Source organism: Sus scrofa, chromosome 14 (genome assembly GCF_054392235.1).
Source record: "Sus scrofa isolate SSC_HxYL_T2T_F1_AM1 chromosome 14, Sscrofa_HxYL_maternal_Yorkshire_Landrace_v2.0, whole genome shotgun sequence".
Taxonomy (NCBI): domain Eukaryota; kingdom Metazoa; phylum Chordata; class Mammalia; order Artiodactyla; family Suidae; genus Sus; species Sus scrofa.
The window spans coordinates 83,846,802-83,867,069 of record NC_139396.1 but is presented as its reverse complement, the minus strand read 5'-3'; the positions used below and the strand labels follow the sequence as shown (position 1 = coordinate 83,867,069).

Here is a 20,268-nt window from a genome sequence, read left to right as displayed (position 1 = left end):
TGTGTGTGTATTCCTCGCTTTAAACAGCAGTGTGGGACTGTCAAAGGGCCATGAAAGCTGAAACCATGCAAAGCCATCTTAATGGGAAAAATTATGACTGTTCTGCGACCTTTAAAAAATTTTACCAAAACACTAAAAACTCTCTTGACAGTTGTTAAGTGTATTGAGAAATGAAAAAATACTAAAACTAATATTTATTTTATATTCTATAACTTATTAGAAACATTGAGTGTTAAAGTTTTTCCTTTGTAAAAACCTATCAGGTCTGAACAATGCTTACTGCTTCTTTCCATGTGTGATTTCCCATAGAGAAAGCATCTTTTCAATGCCTTGGCAAATTGGCATACCCATTTATAAATTTGGATCAGCTTCTAAGCATATTTTCTTTTTTTCTTCTTTTTTAGGCCCATGCCTAAAGAATATGGAAGATCCCAGCTTAGGGGTCAAATTGGAGCTGCAGCTAAGGCCTCTGCCACAGCCACAGCAACACTGGATCAAAGCTGAATCTGTGACCTATCCAGCAGCTTGCAGCAATGCCAGGCCTTTAACCCACTGAGGGAAGCCAAGAATTGAACCGAATCCTCACAGACACTGTGTCAGGTTCTTAACCCCCTGAGCCACAATGGGAACTCCTCTTTTTTGTTTTCTTTGGCTATGCCCATGGCATGTGGAAGTTCCCAGATCAGGAATCAAATCAAACCCACACAGTGACCTGGGCTGCTGCAGTGACAATGCCAGATCCTTAACCTGCTATGCCACAAGGGAACTCCTATTTCTCTGAGTGTTTAAAATTTTACATAATAAGGTGTTTTTTTGTTTGTTTGTTTGTTTTTTGTCTTTTTGTTGTTGTTGTTGCTATTTCTTGAGCCGCTCCCTCGGCATATGGAGGTTCCCAGGCTAGGGGTCGAATCGAAGCTGTAGCCCCTGGCCTACGCCAGAGCCACAGCAATGCGTCTGCAACCTACACCACAGCTCACGGCAACGCCGGATCGTTAACCCACTGAGCAAGGGCAGGGACCGAACCCGCAACCTCATGGTTCCTAGTCGGATTCGTTAACCACTGTGCCACGACGGGAACTCCATAATAAGGTTTTTTTAAATAAGACTTTTGTTTTATTGCAATATTTGTTATTGTGGTGGTTTGGAACCCAACCCACAATATATCTTGTGGTGTACCTGTGGGGTTTCTACTTCCCCAGAGGAATTTACCCATGTACAGTAGGTGGTGTTTGCAGTCACACAAATTCTAGGTAATCAAGGGCTATGTGATTACCCAAAACTGCTTTAGCCAATGAGTCAAATAATTGCATTAGCGGTAGAATCGGTAATGTTTCCCAATTCCAGAGAGGCTGCTAATCATTTGTTCATTGGCATTAATAAGGGCCTTTCAATGGAAGTAAATACCTCCTGGCAGTTTCCATTTAAGGTGGCAATGAAGGTTTAATGGGTAAGACCAATGAGAGGACCAATGGGAGGCTTCAGATTGATTGTGAATGTCCATAGGGACAATTAGAAATCCTAGTATGCATTGGCCTCCAATCTGCCAGCTGTCTAAACATTCATAAGCCCATCAAGAGGCCCATTTGCTGCAAAGATAAAAATTAGGTGGTGCATGTATGACTCCTGCCAGGGTTCAGTTGGGATTATTCTATTGGCCCCTTTGAGCCAAAGGTCAATGGTGTTTGGTGAACATTTAGGGAGAAACCATTCTGTTCTGTGGCCTTTGTTCTCAAAGGCCATACAAAAGGGAGTTGTTTTGCCATGACAAGCAGACCTAACAGTGAGAATACAACATGGGAGAGTCGTATTCTCTCATTGAGAGAGTACGACATGGGAGAGGTCAAAGCAAAGTACAGGAAAACCTGGTTGTAGAGGTGACTCCATGAGAAATATCCAAAAGGGTGCAGCTATAGTTAGTGGTCACAGTAGAGATGGAGGTGAAGGAAAAAGCTTGCTATAGGGAAGGCTAAATGGTCATGGCTGTCACGGACAGATTGGGTTTTCTGATGACAGATCCAGTAATCAGAAGGGTCCATGTTCCTTTGGACAATGACAGCTTGAATTTGGATCCTCTGAGGGCAGCTGTGTGTGTGTGTGTGTGTGTGTGTGTGTGTGTGTGTGTGTGTGTGTGTGTGAAAATATCAGCAAGATGATTTTCTTTAGCTTCTAAAGAATCAAGCTTAGCATGCCCTAGAACCTTAAGAATAGGCAAAGCAGCAGGCAGGAGTATACCATCTAATAAAAGCTAACTTAAACAGTTTTTAAGTTTATCTCCACTGGAAGTAAGCCAAAGGCAGAGCTACTGTCAGTGTAAAGTTGGCAGTTTTGCCCTTGACTAAGATACAGGCCAAGTAAGTGCATATAGCTTAGCTTACTGGGCCAAAGTCATCAAAGGCAAAGATGCCAGTTGAGTTACTTAAAGAAGAGTTGACATTGCATATTCAGCAGAACAGTTACCATGTTCATCTTCCAAATAAGAACCACCAGTGAACCCTGAGACATCTCTCATTATCTAAGAGCATGTCCTATAAGCAGTCATAGCAGGAGTGTGTTCTTCTGTAAAGGAAGGAGAAGGGTAGCAAGGTTAAGGTTATTACAGTGGGCAAGAATGATAATAAGGGGCAGTTAAAGGAATTCCTGTTGTGGCTCAGCTGTTGTTATGAACCCTAGTATCCATGAGGATGCAGGTTCAATCCCTGGCCTCACTCAGTGGGTTAAGGAACTGGGTTGCTGTGATCCATGATGTAGGTCAAAGACATGGCTCAGATCCTGCATTGCTGTGTCTGTGACATAGGCTGGCAGCTGCAATTAAATTTGGCCCCTAGCCTGGGAACTTCCATATGCCACTCATGCGGTCCTACAAAGAAAATTTAAAAAAAATAAAAGGGACAATTAACAGGATAATTTCATTGGAAGTAAGACGGCTTACTGAAAGATGTTGAGTATAAAGAGAATTAAGAGCTTATTGGTTTCCCTAGTGAACTAGCGGTTAGGGACTCACTTACTGTGGCTCAGGTTTGATCCCTGGACCAGACTTCCCCATGCTGAGGGCACAGCCAAAACAAACAAAAAAAGGCTTGAAAAAAAACAAAAAAAAGCTTCAGTGGTATGTGGCACAAAGATGGTTAATGAGGATCCCATGACTATTTCTTCAGTGGCCTTTACAAGAAAGGTAGTAGCAGATATAGCTCTGAGGTAGGGTTTGGGGTATCCTCAGGCTATAGGTTCTAGTCGTTGGCTATAATACACTATAGATCAGTGGTGACCCATTTGCTTTTGGATGAGTACCCCAAGGGCATTTTATTCTTTTTCATGTACAAAAAGGAAGAACAGAAATTAATAATTGAGTTGCCTTAAGGAAAGGTGGTTATTAAACTTCCCTTTCAGATTTGAAAAGTTGGACAGAGTTTGACTAAAGAGTAGTTTCATCAAGTCAATTAAAAAAGGATTGGGTAAATCCCAGTAGTTCCTCAGAGCTGTTGGGGATTAGGAAGACATTGGTAAGACTGGTTAGAGGACTGAAGGACTCCCAAGTACCTAAGTTTGTAGCAGTCTTTCTTCCAATGTCTTAGCTTTTTGAAATAATGATGGAGACCTGAGGATTTGGGGTTTAGAGGCCTCCATTTTTGGAGTTGAAGACTAAGGATTTTAGTGGTCTTCCTTTTAGTTGAATCATCTAGGGTGTGGGTGAGTTGGTTTTCTGAACTAAATCTAGAGTAGATACTGTTTCCCGTTACATCCTAGTCCTCCTCCACCCCGGCTTATTAAGGCTGCACCTGCAGCATATGGAAGTTCCCAGGATAGGGGTCAGATCTGAACTGCAGCTGCCGGCCTACACCACAGCCACAGCAATGCCAGATCCTTAACCCAGTGAGTGAGGCTAGGGATTGAACCTGCATTCTCACGGATACTAGTTGGGTTCGTAAACTGCTGAGCCACACCAGGAACTCAGGTTGGCTCATGACTAAAAGAGAAAGATTCTGGTGCAGACTTTTAGTGAAATGAGTACTCACCTTTAGAATTAAAGCCAGCTCAAGTGGATTCAGCATTGAAAAAGACCACAATTTTCTATAAAGACATTTTGGAGCTGGCTATAATCGTGTATGAATTCATTGGGCTTCTGGATAAACCTGAATCTTACTCCAATCAAGGGCTTTGGGAAAGCCCTAGGATTTGCCAAATGGGGTCACTTGGTGATTCCATGAGCCTCATCATGGAAGCAGCAAGGGTTTCTTTGTCCCCAGGTTGTAATTATAAAGATTTCTCAGGATTGTCTCAATTGGCAGTTTTCATTCACTGTGGACGTGGCCTTCACTGACAAGGATGTGAACTAGCTGATAGAAGTCAGAGAAGCCTGGGTGATAAGTTGGAATGACTATATAAAATTCCTCAGCAAGTCTGTGGGGATCCTTGGTTACTTTGAGAAAATCTTTGAATATGGTTCAAAGTTCAACTTTAGTCCAGGGAACATGAGGAATTAGAAGTTTAGCATTTGGATCTTCAGAGGGTCTATTTTAGAGGAGTTAATTTTAATAGGTTCAAGAGAGCAGGTATGAAGAGGTTCAGAGAAAAAGGGAAGTTCAGTGAGGGGATTAGAATGAGGAAGTGGAGGGTATAGAGGAGATGGGGACAGTGCAGAAGAGAAAGAGGAAGCTGATTCCAGAGATAAAGACGGGGGGGGGGGAGAGGAAATAGGCCTCAAAAGATTTTTTTTTGGGGGGGGGTTCCTTGTTTGTTTGTTTTCTTTTTAGGGCTTTAAGCTTGGCATATGGAGGTCCCTAGGCTAGGGCAAATCAGAGCTGTAGCTGCTGGCCTACACCACAGCCACAGCAATGCCGGATCCTTAACCCACCAAGTGAGGCCAGGGATTGAACCTTCATCTTCATGGATACTAGTCTGATTTGTTTCTGCTGAGCTATGATGGAAAGTCCTCACTTTGGTTAATTTAGAAACAGTCTCTTGTAAAGAGGTGATTTTAGAATCTTGGATACATTTGGAAGCCTCCAGGCACAATTAAAATAGGCATCCCATTCAATCTGTTTGATTTTAGAGCCACAATCTTCTAATTTGGTTCTGAGAAAAACAAGTTGTGGTCAGAAGTTTTTCTTCATGACCATTGGTGTTTTAAATTATCCTTTTTTTTTTTTTAGGGTCACACTATGGCTTATGGAAGTTCCCAGGCTAGGGGTCCAATTGGAGCTACGGCTGCCGGCCTACGCCAGAGCCACTGTGGCCTACACCAAACTCATGGCAACGCCAGATCCTTAACCCACTGAGTGAGGCCAGGGATCAAACCCACAACCTCATGGTTCCTGGTCAGATTCGTTTCTGCTGTACCACAACAGGAACTCCTAAATTATCTTTAATTTACATACCTTTGGTTAAGTTGATCCATTTAGTTAAGAATGTACCTGAGGAGGGACCATAGTTTTTTAACATAAAACCAGCCAGGGGTCCCAGAAGGAGTACCCTCCCCCCATAATTTAGAGGATCAGGATCCCATACTTCAAAATCAGAAGTTCAAAAAACAAATGAGTACTCACTAAAAGGATGATGCCTTCAAAAAAAAAAAAAAAAAAAAACAGATCCGAATAAAGTTTAAGAGCTCAGTCAAAAGGAGGGAAGTTGAATCTGAGAGGAGATGTACCAAACCAAAAAGAAGATAATGACACATAGAAATGAAGAGCACAGGAGGCTCAAGTGGGTACCATACACAGTTCCAGGGTTGTTACTTCTTCAGAGATTCATTGCCTTCAGATCCCTCTTCTAACACCATGAAATGCCCTTTTTTTAAAAGAAAAATGTAAGCAATTCAGCCTGCAAAACCAAGTTTATTCAGGAAGAGCAGAGGAATTGCAATTCAGGACAAGCAAACTATAGTGAACCATAGCAAATCCAGATAAAAAGAAGAGAGTATTTTTTTATAGATGAGAAGGGGAAGCTGGGAGAGACTGGGGTTGTTTTGTTTTTTTTAATTATTTATTTATTTGCTTTTTAGGGCTGCACCTGAGGCATATGGAAGTTCCCAGGCCAGGGATCAAATCAGAGCTGCAGCTGCTGGCCTATGCCACAGCAGGTGTTGTTTTAAACCAAAGTTTATTGGAGGAAAATGAGGGTTCGAGTTAGTGGTGGCTTCTCATGGGCTGCAGATAATTAACGTAGAAGTATTGGCTCAGTGTTGCTGGGTACCTGCAACTTACTGTTCAGTGAGAGGAAAATCTTCCTTCTTCCTGCGGTACTAGGCTGGCTGCAAGGGGTGATGTGTGTGTGTGAGAACTCTCTCTTCATGGCTTTCGAACTCCAGTTAGGTTTCCCTAACACGTTATGTAACAGAGTGCCATATATGGAGGTATAGAGAGGTTTGTGAATCATAGGCATTAAAGATGACAGGGTAGATGACTATTGTCTTTATTAGCATTTTCCCCAAAATCCTATAAAATGATCATTCAGGAAGGTGTAAGAAATTTTTTTCTGATGATGAGATTGCTCCTCAGATTCTGGTTTTGGTCAATGACATTAACATTGATAATAGGCAGTTGAGACCTGTAAAAGCAAAGAGAGATGGCTTGTTTCAGTGATGCCTCCAGAAGCCCTGCAGGTGAGTTTGCTGCAGTGAAGTCCCATAACTTTGTAGAAACCGTGAATAAAGGATGAAGGGCTGGAATAACAGAAACCGGTAGTTGTCCCAATACTCAGAAGAGGGGAAGAATGGAGGAAACCACTGTTAACACTTTTAGGTGTATCCTAAAAGCTTTTTTTTTCCCCCTCTTTTAGCTATACTCATGCATGCAGAAGTTCCTGGGCCAGGGATCGACCTGAGCCACAGCAGCAACCATAGCAGTGACAATGCCAGATCCTTAACCTGCTGTGCCTCAAGGGAACTCCAACTGCATATTTTTTTTAATTAAAAAAAATATTTTTTTGGCCATGGCCAAGGCATGCAGAAGTTTCTGGTTCAGAGATTGAACCCAGACCACAGTTGTGGCCTGGGCCGAGCTACAGCAACAATGGATCCTTAGCACACTACACCACAAGGGAACTTTCTAGACCTCTTTTTCTCTCTCTCTCTCTCTTTTTTTTTTTTGCCTGCCTCACGGCATACGGAGTTCTCAGGCCAGGGATCAGATCTGAGCCATAGTTGTGATCTAGGCCACAGCTGCAGCATTGTCAGATCCTTAACCCACTAAACTGGGCTGGGGATCAAACCCACATCCCAGTGCTCCCAAGACACAGCCGATCGCATTCCTACCACAGCGGGAACTCCATAGACCACTTTTTATTAAAAAAAAGAATCTCTGCTATCACATGTCAGGAAGATAGCATAATTAACTGCTTGTCACATTATGTGATTTGTATTTCCCACATGTGTTAAGCAGGAGGGTCCTAAGAACTCAGTCTGTCACTATGTACTCATATGTTGTATAAGTACAGCCAAAATTTTTGAGTGGTCTTCTTTATCTGTCAAGATTCAAAGAGAAGAACAGAACCACCAGGAGATGTGCATATACAATTTGTTACAGAGATGTGAGTTATTGCATCGTGGGAGCTGGTTAAGCGGTGGCTGTCAGGAAGGAAAGATGGTTGTAAAGTGGGGGACAGCAACAAGTTTGAACTCACATGGAGCTAGAGCTGAAATTCACCTCCATCCTCTGTGCTTCCTGCCTCTGACCTTGGTAGTGTGGGTGTCCAGTAGAAGACCCTTCTTTGCCATGCTAAACTCACACCTGGCCCAGGAGTTGGGGAAGTTCAGGGAGGATCCTGAGGAAAGTAGGGCAGTTGCAATGCTTCCACTGAGGATTAAAGAATGGCTGGTTTCACCCTCCAATCTCACAGAAGAAGCTTATAAGCCCTTCCCCATTCAGAAACACATGGTGGTCGGTGGGGGGTGCAAGCTGGGCAATGTTCTTCTGCTTAGCCAGGCTGCCACAGCATGAAGCCACCACCCCTGGTTTCTTTACAGCTCTGCATGTGGCCTGCCTTTTGGGATGCCCTGACTAGAGGAGTATAGGTAGTTTTAACGGTTCCTGATATGAGGCTGTCTGTATACAGGAAAGTTTTGGTTTGTCCTTCCTTATACAAAAGAGGAAGAAGCCCTATCCTTTCTTGCTCTTTTTTTCCCATCTCTCTCATTACCACCCACACACCAAACCTGATTTTACGAACGCCAACCCCTTTTGCCTGTAGTAGTTCAGAAACTTTCAAAGGTAACATTATTTAGAACTCCTGGGGGTTCCCACTGCGGTGCATCGGTTTAAGGAGTCGGCATCATCTCTGTGGTTGTGTGAGTGGCATGGGTTGGATCCCTGGCTCGGCACAGTGGGTTAAGGATCTGGCATTGCCATGAGCTGTGGTGTAGGTCCCAGATGAGGCTCAATCCTGTGTTGCTGTGACCGTGGCGTAGGCCAGCAGCTGTCACACGGATTTGACCCCTAGCATGGGAATTTCCATACGCCATGCATGTGGTCCTAAAAAGCTAAACAAAAACAAAAAAACCCCAAAACTTGGAATATATTTTTTCATAAAGAAGTGGTCAAAATGAAAATACTAAGACACAATGCTGCTTCATAAATCCCAAGTGATGGAAAAGAGAACATCTGACAAAACTCACATAGGTAATATAAGTGCTTAGCATTTAGTCAGCTTACTCAGAAGGAGGACTGCAACCCACCTGGCCTGAGCCCACATTTCTCTCCTATCACCTCTTTCCCACATAGAGTGAGGCTCCAGAATTACTGGCCAACCCTGGCCTCCATGTTCATTGCCCCTTGGGGAGCACAGACTCTGCTGTGAAGAACCAGAGGCAGGAGGGATTGCTCCCCAGAGGGGGCTAGTACTTAGGAGCAACATGGGGCAGATGCAGGGACTTAGTGCCAAGCCTCCTCCTACCCATACAACCATGATGGTTTCGAACTAGAAGCTGCAGTGGCAAGGAATTGTTTCAACCATGTTATCTCGGGTGAGATAGTGCATGACGAGGTCAGATGCAGTTCAAGAGAGTAAAACCAGAGAGAGTTTTCCAGTGTTTTGTACTCATAGCTTTTGGGGGAGAACAGAGCATTCCACTCAGGGCCACTCAGGGAAGTACCAGGTCAGTCATGAGGCAGAGGAAGGGGGAACTGGAGGCCAGAGCCTTTATTGTGGTTTTGCTGGAAGGAAGTGCTAGACAGGGCAAAAAGGCTTAGGATTGGCTAATTCGAATAATTTCAGTAGGTTTTGGGGCACAGCGTTGCCTGATATCTGGCCCTGGGGCAATCAAGGTGAGTGTAAGATGGCTCCAGAGTGTGAGAGCCTGATAAGGGAGATGTTTGGAGGTGTGGAATTAATCAGCTGTTCAAGAAGAGGAACTGGCCTCAAAACTGGGTCAAAATAGCACACACCTACCCACACAAATGATATTATAGGAAGCAATATGCTTTAAAACATTTTATGTAAATGGGCTACATATTTTGTTACTCTTCTGATCTCAAAATTTCAATACCCTCCACTGACTGTGCATTATCTTCAAGATTTTTCTCAAATTTTGAAATATTTCATCATTCAAAAATTGTATTATATGGGAGTTCCCTAGGTGGTCTAGTAGTTAGGACTCAGTGCTTTCACTGCTGCAGCCAGGTTCAAGCCCTGGTCTGGGAACTGAGGTTCCACATCAAGCCACTGCACACTGCGGTTTAAAAAAAATATATATATGTATATATATACATATATATATAGTATTATAGTAATCCCTTTTTTAAATTGAAGTATAGTTAATTTACAATGTTGTATTAGTTCCAGGTGTACAGCAAAGTGTTTCAGTTTTATTCATTTATTTTTTGATTCAGTTTTATATATGTATATAAAGAATATATAAGAATATAAAATATATATATATATGTTTTTTTAGATTCTTTTCCCTTGTAGGTTATTACAAAATACTGAGTGTAGTTTCCAGAATTTTTTTTTTTTTTTGTCTTTTTTAGGGCTGTATCCACAGCACATGGAAGTTCCCAGGCTAGGAATCCAATCAGAGCTGTAGCCGCTGGCCTACACCACAGCCATAGCAATACCAGATCCAAGCCGCATCTGCAATGTACACTGCAGCTTCCAGCAATGCCTGATCCTTAATCCACTGAGCCGGGCTGGGGATCAACCTGCATCCCAGTGCTCCAAAGACAATCCCGTTTTGCCACAGTAGGAACTCCTCCATAATGTTTTTTTTTTTTTTTTTTAATAAGTTAATATATTCTTTATTCTTTTAGTGTTTTTGTCTGGATATTTTAACATATGTCCTTTTGTTTTAAAGGAAAAGTCTAAATCAGTATATTTAACCTATTCCTGAATATTACTTAGAATGTTCTTTTTGTTCTCCTCCCAGCCTGAAACACCATCATCTGTTGTTGTAGTTTTGACATATTTCTCTCCTGTATACATGCAAATTTTTAGCAAATTATTGTTTTAAGTAGCTAATCTTTGTTTAAATTTATTTTCCATTTTCTTGGCTCTTTATCACTTTTTGTATCTGAGACTTTCCATATGAAATCATTTTTTTCTACCTGAAGTGCATCTTTTAGAATTTCCTTTAGTGAAAGTCTTTTGGTGAAAAAGACACTTTTTTGTTATGTGAGGATGTCTTTATTTCATCCCCATTCTATTTTGGGGGGTGGGGCATGCCTGCCAGGGATCAAACCTGTGCCACAGCAGTGACAATGCTGGATCCTTAACCCACTGAGCCATTGGGGAACCCATCCCCTTTCTTGAAAGATAATTTCTGTGTGTAGAATTCTAGCTTATCTCATCACATGGGAGCCACTGTTCAAGTCTTTTGACTATTGGTGTTACTCTTGAGAATTATAATTGCCCTTTGTAGATACTCTATTATTTGAGTGTTTTCACGCCTTCCCCCATGCCTCTCTTTTGGTGTTCTGCAGTTTTATATAATGTATTGAGGTGTTCTTTTTTCTACTTTATTATTTTATAATCCTACTTGGGATTCTTTGAGCTTCCTGTATCTGAGGATGTTTCTGAATAATTATATTAAACTTTTGACCTTTCTCTCAATAATGCATATTATTTTCTTAATTTTTTCATTCTACAGCTTTTTTTTAGGGCTACACCTGCAGCATATGGATAGAAGTTCCCAGGCTAGGGGTTGAATTGGAGCTGCAGCTGTCCATAATTTTTTAAAATGGAAATTACTGAGAAGAAGAGGTAAAACTGCAAGCTGCTCTGCACCCAGCGCATCTATTTTTTCTAGTTTTATTGAGATATAATTGACATAAAACAGCACATCTTGATGCAAATGAAGTCTTCTCCCCATAGAAGTGAAGGAATCTAACTGAACATATTTTGGGGTGGGAAAACTCAAAATCAGGGAGTTCCCATTGTGGCGCAGTGGAAACCCAATCGACTAGGAACTATGAGGTTGCAGGTTTGATCCCTGACCTCGATCAGTGGGTTAAGGATCTGGCGTTGCCATGAGCTGCGGTGTAGGTCGCAGACGTGGCTCAGATCCAGCATTGCTGTGGCTGTGGTGTAGGCTGGCAGCTACAGCTCCGATTAGACCCCTAGCCTGTGAACCTCCACATGCCTCGGGTGCAGCCCTAAAAAAAAAGAAAAACAACGAAAAAAAAAAAAAAAAGAAAACTCAAAACCAGGCTAAAGGGGGACAACTCAACAAGCTTATGTCAGGGCTTGCTGCTGGCCAGGCCTGCTGTGGAAATGGTCAAAGTAAGGGCAGCCATACAACAGTACCCGGTACCACCCAGTCCCCCCTGCAGTCTCTGGCAAGGCCAGGAAACCTCTTCAAGCAGGTAACCATCAAGGTCGTGGGGTGCCATAATTCCTCTTTAACTATTTAACACAAAGAGTGCTATTTCAAAGAACTGCAAATAACACAGGAGTCCAGACTTCTGTAGTGGTGACTTCTTTTTCTTTCTTTCTTTTTTTTTTTTTTTTGTCTTTTTGCTATTTCTTTGGGCCGCACCCTCAGCATATGGAGGTTCCCAGGCTAGGGGTCAAATCGGAGCTGTAGCCGCTGGCCTACTCCAGAGCCACAGCTACGCGGGATCCGAGCCGCATCTGCAACCTACACCACAGCTCAGGGCAACGCTGGATCCTTAACCCATTGAGCAAGGGCAGGGACCGAACCCGAAACCTCATGGTTCCTAGTCGGATTCGTTAACCACTGCGCCACAACGGGAACTCCAACTTTTTTCTTTCTTTTTTTTGGTCTTTTGACTTTTTAGGGCTGCACCTGTGGCATATGGAGGTTCCCAGGCTGGGGTCCAATCTGAGCTGTTGCTGCCGGCCTATGCCAGAGCCACAGCAATGCCAGATCCCAGTCACATCTGAGACCTACACCACAGCTCATGGCCATGCCGGATCCTTAACCTACTGAGCGAGGCCAAGGATTGATCCGGCAACCCCATGGTTCTTCGTCGGATTTGTTTCTGCTGCTCCATGATGGGAACTCCGTGCATGACTTACTTCTTGGATAAGCACTGGTGCTGCTTCAAAGGTGCATTTTTCTTTCTTTCTTTCCTTCCTTTCTTTCTTTTTTTTTTTTTTTTTTTTGTCTTTTTTTTGCATTTTCTAGGGCCGCTCCCACAGCATACGGAGGTTCCCAGGCTAGGGGTCTAATCAGAGCTGTAGCCACCAGCCTACGATGGAGCCACAGCAACGCGGGATCCGAGCCGCATCTGCGACCTATACCACAGCTCACGGCAATGCTGGATTGTTAACCCACTGAGCAAGGCCAGGGATCGAACCTGCAACCTCATGATTCCTAGTTAGATTCTTTAACCACTGGGCCACGACAGGAACTCCCAAAGGTGTATTTTTCTATATTGATCAAGAAAATTGGAGTTCTGGTGGCTCAGCAGGGTGGGGACCCAGTGTTGCCACTGCCATGCTCAGGTTGCTGCTGTGGCACGGGTTCAATCCCCAGCCTGGGAACTTCTGCATGTGGCAAAAAGAAAAACAAAAGAAAATTAACCAGACAAGATGTGACAGCTGAACTTGGCACATCCCACCTGGGTTATCGTATCCTTTATCTCTACTGGAGCACCTAGCCACAACAAGAAACTACATTTGGACTGGACCTATACTGTGGCTGGACAGTTCAATTGCTTCCTCACTTCATTCTTTCCTTTTTTTCAGATTGGAAAGGAAGAGAGAAAACCATGTGAGCCAGTTTGAAAGTCTTTTCTCTCACTAGGTTTGAGATTGCAGCAGTTAAAAGACCACAGACCCTGGAACCAGAGTGCCTTAGCCCAATGCCCAAACCTACAATTTAAAGCTGAGTGACCTTAAGAAAGTTACTTTGGAGTTCTCCTGTGGCACAGCAGATTAAGGATCTGGCATTGACATTGCAGCAGCTTGGGTTGCTGCTGTGGCATGGGTTTGATTCCTAGCCTAGGATCTTTCATGTGCCTAGGGCACAGCCAAAAAAAAAAAAAAAAAAAAAAAAGATACTGTATACCTCACTCTTTTTCTACTAAGTGGTGACAGTAGTAACATCACCTGGTGGTTTACTATGATGCTGAGATAAAATTAAGTACTCCTAACAGTACAAAGCACAGTGAAGGTACAATATATGTTAGCTATTGTTATCATTATTGCTATTTGACAAATAATGTGATTTTGAATAAGAGCCTTCTCTGAGTCTTGGTGATCCTGCCTATCCAATGGCATTCTCCTGGGAAAGGAAAAGAGTGGTGTCAAAGCTTAACGGGGAAAGCGTATTTTCAAAGGGTATCAACTGGAAAATTGTAGACAATACAAATCTTTGTATTTTTTGTCATGGATGTGTGGTTTCCCAAGACAAACTTATTTTTAAAACTTAAAATACCTTTTAAAAGGTATTAAAGCTGTGCTAATTATTTACATAAACAACAGGAAATAAATAGGCAAGTCAGTCTGCAAGAGGATACCTCTTGAGGTGGTTTTCACTGTTGGAGAATTCAATTGTTTTTAAACCAGACCGTTGAGGGGCATCCCTGTGCAGATACTCACAAACATTTTTATTTATTTTTTATTTTTTGCTTTTTAGGGCCGCACCCACAGCATATGGAAGTTTCCCAGGCTAGAGGTGGAATCAGAGCTACAGGCACCAGTCTACACACAGCCACAGCTACGCTGGATCCGAGCCTCCTCTACGACCTGTACCACAGCTCACGGCAATGCCAGATCCCACTGAGCAAGGCCAGGGATTGAACCACATCCTCACGGATCCTAGTCGAGCCACAAAGGGGACTCCTAGGTACTTGCAAAAATTTAAAAAATAAGTCTCTTTTAGAGCTTAGGTGAAACTTTTGCAGACACAGAGGTGAAAAGGTGGAGACCTCTAAAGACCCACAGCTGAGGAGGTAGTCCAAGTAGACCAGGTGTGGGCAAGCATCCTCCAGTTGGTGAGATGAGATGGACAGCTGCAGAAAAGGCCTGGGATCTGTGGTGAGCTCTCCAACTCCTTACTGGGGAAAAGGGCCTACCTGTGACTGTGCTGGTGCACACCTGCAAGAGATATCCTAGTGGACACCTGGCATGACTCCTTAAGAACAAGGGGAGGCACATAATCAAGCCCAAACCCACATTTTTCTTATTTAAAGGCCTCAAAGATAATTGCATCGTTGAGGAATGCTGTAGAATTGTCAGATTTGATGAGGGAATCAAAAAGGCCACTTGGGAGTTCTGTCCTGGCTCAGCAGTAAGGAACCCAACTAGTATCCATGAAGACGTGGGTTTGATCCCTGGCCCCACTCAGTGGCTTGAGGATCCGTCATTGCTGCGAGCTGTGGTGTAGACCTCAGCTTGGATCCCGTGTTGCTGTGGCTGTGGGTGTAGGCCGGCAACTACAGCTCTGATTCAACCCCTAGCCTGGGTGCGGCCCTAAAAAGACAAAATAAATAAATAAATAAATAAAGCCTACTTGGCTCATAGGCCCTCTTTTTTTTTTTTTTTTTGTCTTTTTGCCATTTCTTGGGCCGCTCCCGAGGCATATGGAGGTTCCCAGTCGAATTGGAGCTGTAGCCAGATCTGAGCCGCCTCTGCAACCTACACCACAGCTCATGGCAATGCCGGATCGTTAACCCACTGAGCAAGGGCAGGGACCAAACCCACAACCTCATGGTTCCTAGTCGGATTCGTTAACCACTGCGCCACGGCGGGAACTCCTCGCAGGCCCTCTTAGTGGATTGCATCAATCTGGTTTCACAGTCCCTAAACCCTGAAGCATCTTTTTTTTTGCAGGGGTGGGGTCGGGGGTGGGGTGGTAATTTAAATATTTGCCTCAGATTAGCTACTTGCACTTTCTTTCCATAAACAGACTTTTCTATACCATGAGCTAGCATGGGATCATTGGGTTTCTTAAGAATACCTATTTGAATTTTGTAGGACCTGTTTTCCGTAATTATGCTTCGCCTGAGTCTTCTCATACATTTTTACCTCCTGCTTTTACTTTTCCCATCCCTCCCAAATCAACTTCTTTTGACAAACTGTTCTCCTTCCTTCACTATAGGTTGTCCATTCATAATCTGACCCTATTCCAAGCACTCCCTTAATTTATTTAAAAAGCAACCTGCTTAATCAGTGATGAGTTTCTTTATATTTTCCTCTTCATGAATTGAGTCTCCAAAAATAAAATGGTAATAATTATTAATCCTAGAACACATAAAAAAATAATCTGCTCCACTGCCTCGGGCAGAGTAGCCACTTCAGCTACCATCCACCCTGTCGCTCAGGTGCTCTGAAATGTCTGCTTTTCCCTGGGGACTTGAGGGTCACCTTCAGAAACCTTAGGCCTTCTCAGCCCAAGTGATAATCACATGAGCAACCTCAACCTACCAATCCCTCCCTAAACCCTGCTCTCGGAACAGCCTTTGTCGGTTTCCAGGATTTGGTTCCCTCTTTCTTCCTCCTTGGCAGGAAATGACTCTCATTTTCTTCTGTCACGCTGGTCTTCAATCCAGGGATCCTTTGGGCTCACTGTTGGGGAAACTCTCCCAGATGATACCCTTAGAGACGCCGGAAAAACCCATAAGCCTTGCCCTCCCCTCCCTCGAGCAGGATTCGCCCACGTAACCCACCTTGCCACTTGCAGCGCCCTCGCACCGCAGGCCCCGGCCCGGTCCTGCGCCTGGCCGACCAATCCCCGACTCCGCTCCGGGCGCGTCACAACGGCGCCCTTGTGGCCCCACCCCCATAACCCGCCTTGGAGACTCCGCCCCGCCGCGGTCTTTACGTCCTTCCGGCTCCGTCTTGGAAGTGGGGTTGCGCCGCGTCTTTCAGGAGCGAAAGGTGGGGTTCTGCAGAGAAAACGGCCCGCGGTCACGCCGGCAGCCGGAGGCGGGGGCGGGGGCAGGGGCTCCTGGGGCTGTTGTTCCCGGGTATTTGGGCGCAGGTCTGAGGAGGGGAGGGTCAAGGCAAACCAAGGCATAAGGGCTTCCGGAAGCGCCGCGTGCGCACGACGGGCGGGAGTTGTGGACTCAGGCCTTCCGCGCGCCTGACCCCGCCCCTCGTAAGCCCCGCCCAGGGCGCGCTGCCAGAGGTTTCCATAGTGATGGTAAACAAGCCTCAACTGCCTCTGCTACAACTGCCAAGTCCCCCGCGTTCCACCCTCTTCTAGGTGCTCACAGGGTCGACCGAGGTGCCGGATGTGAAGACGAGCGGGAGCGTGGAGACTCGGAGCCCAAGGTGAGGGGTGGTAGGGGCGGCGTGTCCGAGGCCTACACACCAGAAACCGAGGCCCCTGGCATTGAGGACCGAGGAGCTGAGATTTGGGGGTCAGGGGAGGCGGGATCTGTGGTAAAGGCCTGCACCTGGGCCTACTGGAGGTTGAAGACCGTGGGGCTGAAATTTGGGGTCTGAGATCAGGAGCCACACACCTAGGGACCGACTAGGTCCTGAACGAGGACCTGGCCCACTGAGGGTGGGGCCTGCGGGACTGAGATGTGAACTTCGGGGAGGTGGGCCTGAGGCCACTGGTTTACATTCGGGGACTGGATCGCGGGGCTGAGGTTTGGTGTCAGAGGACGCAGGATCGGAAGGGAGGAAGAGCCTGGTGCGGACTCTTGGGGTGGGGAGGCAGAGCCCGAGCGCCCCTGCCTGGGGTACGGTGAAAACATGGGGCGACCGTGAGAGGGGGTTCATTTAAAAATGAAAGCAGTACTTTCACGTGGCTGCGCGCGTCAGGGAGTTGCACGGGACTGGTTGGGAACTGACTCCTCCCCCCTCCCACGTTCCCGCTCGCAGAGCCTCCACTTTCCGTCTTTGCGGCCTTTTCTTCCTCTCCGCGCCGCGTGTGTGCCCTGAGCCGGTCTGCATTTGTCTCCTGCTCTCAAAGGTAGCATGTGGATATTTTGGTTGAAACTGTTCGGTTCTTGTTGTCTTTGCCTGGTGCCCACACTTCCGCTGGGGAAACTTGGTCGGCCGTTTTTTTATTCTTCACTTATCCTTTTATCTTTGAGTGTATTTTTGCTAATTCGTGACTGCGCCCCAGAAACTGCTGGACGCTGCCGGCGCTCGCGCGGCTCCCTCTGCCTCCCAGCCCCCGCGTGGCCCACGTAAGGTGGCGCCGAGCGGTCTGGGTGACGCCGCGCGAGACGCGGGGCCCGACCGACCCTGGGCCCCGGTGTTTTACGGTTAGGAGGCCTCAAGCTCCTCCCGGTTAGTCTTTTCCTTATCAGGGGACCCCCACAGGTTCCCGCCGGACGAACCTCAGGCCCGGGAGAGCCTGCCTCCCTTCTCCGGCTACCTGCGAGCCCCGCGAGACGCCCTTCGCGGCAGTTTCCTTCCCTTGGAGGCCCTACGACAAACCAACGTGCTTCACAGCTATTTTCGAGCCAGAGAACCTGGCGTGGGGGGAAGGAGTTGCCTGCCTCGGCGGGCGGGTTGTTCAGCGGGACCGGGGCCCGAGAGCTGCTGTGGGGGTGGGGGAGGGGGCCGGGTGGCCGCGGCGGCTTCCGCGGAACCGGCCGCGGCTGGCGGCGGTGGGGGGAGGGGGGCCCAGGCTCCCAAAGTTAGGGGCGGGCCTCGGTAATCGGACCCTTGTAGAGCCGGGAGAGTTAGTTGAAGGCTGCAAATAATCCTTAAACGAATGCGTCAGCGAAACTACCGGTCTTGATATTCTTACTATTACTTTTAAGTCACGTTTTTAAAAGTTAACTATTTGTGCGTTTCTAGTAAGAATGAACAAACCTCGGGTTCTCCGGTCAGACAAAAATATTAGGATCTATCAGTGAAAAGTGATGTTTTCAGTTCTAATGAAGATAAGCTCCTTCATTTTAAAATAAGTAAATTTACTAGTTAAGCAAGTTCGGCCTTTGCCTCGGGGAGCTCCTCTTAATAGTATGCGTTTCTGTAAATTGATTAGATTTATTCTTTCCGTGTTATAGTCTACTTTTTAATTTTTAACTGCTAAGCGACTGATTTTCACTTGAGTATTGTTAACGTACCTCCCTTATAAAGTAACTCAAGTAAAAATGAGAATGGTTTAAGGGGAGGGATTGATTAAACAGGAGGAGAGTTAGTCCTTTGATAAGGTCAAAACTGGGGAAGACAACAAAAGACAAAAAGACAAAAAACAAAAAGACAAAAAAAAAAAAAAAACTGGGGAAGAGTGGAGACACACGTGGTGCGTGCCCTTTGGAGTAGTGCCTGGTGGGGCTACAGAAGTGGGAGGGGGGCCCCCCATCGACAGAGGTGACTTTCCCATCAACCTCCCCTCTCCAGTCTGAGTTTTGGCTCTCAGACTCTTTGTGGAATCACACTGATTGGCCCTCAGTAGTGCAGACACAGAGCTAGGTGTTTTACACTTTTCTAATCACATGCCCGCGATCAGTCCATAAGGAGATATTACTGCTATCCCCATCATACAGATGTGTCCTAGAACACATCTGGGACTGTTCTTAAGTCTGTCTGACGTGGGACATCCCTCTGCCAGGACCCCTGCCTCCAGTTAGTTGCTCTGAACAAGGGTTCTTGTGGAAGACAAACGATTGGGCAGAGGGAGAACCAGGTTCATGGATTTTTTTCTCCATAAGTATTTGTGTATCTAAGGACTTTTAAAATATAACACATTACCGGAGTTCCCGTCCTGGCGTAGTGGTTAACAAATCCGACTAGGAACCATGAGATTGAGGGTTCGGTCCCTGGCCTTGCTCAGTAGGTTAAGGATCGGCGTTGCAGTGAGCTGTGGTGTAGGTTGCAGGCCTGTCTCGGATCCCTCGTTGCTGTGGCTCTGGAGTAGGCCAGCGGCTACAGCTCCAATTCGACCCCCTAGCCTGGGAACCTCCTTATGCTGCGGGAGCGACCCTAGAAAAGGCAAAAAGACAAACAACAACAACAAAACAAAACAAAACCAAAAAAACCACATTACCATTATCACACCTAAAGAAATAATAATTCCTTGGTATCAAATACCCAGTGTTCAAATGTACCTGATTGCGTAGAATTTTTTATAGCTGGTTGGTTTGATTTAGGATCCAAACAAGATCATTATATTTTTGGTAGACAGATCTCTTATGTTTTAAGAAATAGCACTGTCAAATAGATATATAATAAAGCCACATATTTAATTTTACATTTTCTAATAAAAAGGAACAGGTATGGTTCACTTTTAATAATTTAGTTCTAACAGTATGTCTAAAATTCAAAATATGGAGTTCCCATCATGGTTCAGTGGTTAACGAATCCGACTAGGAACCATGAGGTTGCGGGTTCGATCCCTGCCCTTGCTCAGTGGGTTAACGATCCGGCATTGCCGTGAGCTGTGGTGTAGGTTGCAGACGCGGCTCGGATCCCGCGTTGCTGTGGCTCTGGCGTAGGCTGGCAGCTACAGCTCCGATTCGACCCCTAGCCTGGGAACCTCCATATGCCGCAGGAGCGGCCCAAGAAATAGCAAAAAATGACAAAAAAAATAAAAACATAAAAAAATAAAATAAAAAAAATTCAAAATATTTTATCATGTAATTTTTAAGTTTTATTTTTCACTTTTTTTTCAAACTAAGCTTTAAAAATCCTGTGTGTGCTTGTTTTAGCACATCTCAGTTTGTACCAGCCACATATCAAGTGTGACAAGAGGCTACCTGTTAGACAGTAATGATGCACAGGTTCTCTATTCTTAAGAGTCTTTGAACAAATGGGTTGTGTGTCTTGTGGAATTCTTTCTCCACACTCTGGGTTTTTCTGACTGCTTTCCTGTGGTGTTTTCAGTCACTGTCCTCTGCATTTCCTGTAAAATGGTAGTTATCTCTGAAGGCTTTTTTGATTCCTTTGAGATTTTGGGGGAAATAT

At 45.2% G+C, this 20,268-nt stretch overlaps 2 protein-coding genes across 11 annotated transcripts in view; one reads left to right on the top strand and one right to left on the bottom strand.

Moving 5' to 3' along the window:
• Positions 1 to 6,382: 6,382 nt before the first annotated feature.
• LOC100738157 (uncharacterized) lies at positions 6,383 to 16,411 on the bottom strand. 3 transcript variants are annotated; one of them, XR_014827952.1, is made up of 3 exons: positions 16,062 to 16,411; positions 7,618 to 7,758; positions 6,383 to 6,543 (listed from the first exon to the last, which is right to left on the bottom strand). XR_014827952.1 is itself a non-coding variant. In XM_084997017.1 (3 exons), exons 1-2 carry the CDS (start codon positions 16,409 to 16,411, stop codon positions 7,637 to 7,639), a joined length of 504 nt encoding a protein of 167 aa, XP_084853143.1. In that variant the 3' UTR covers positions 6,383 to 6,543; positions 7,618 to 7,636. The 3 variants fall into 3 exon arrangements, 2 of the variants coding, with proteins under 2 accessions (XP_084853143.1, XP_084853144.1); XM_084997017.1 differs by having other exon boundaries at positions 7,618 to 7,790; XM_084997018.1 differs by lacking the exon at positions 7,618 to 7,758.
• HNRNPF (heterogeneous nuclear ribonucleoprotein F) overlaps positions 16,236 to 20,268 on the top strand; it is a 21,025-nt gene continuing 16,992 nt past the window's right edge. For 2 of the 8 annotated variants that reach the window (XM_013983263.3, XM_084997015.1), the window contains exons 1-3: positions 16,236 to 16,272; positions 16,601 to 16,668; positions 17,227 to 17,317. The gene's annotated coding sequence lies outside the window, so the exon portion shown is untranslated. Of the gene's footprint in view, positions 16,669 to 17,226; positions 17,318 to 20,268 lie in introns of all 8 variants that reach the window. The other 6 variants (XM_005670999.4, XM_005671000.4, XM_005671001.4 and 3 more) reach the window with 4 other exon arrangements.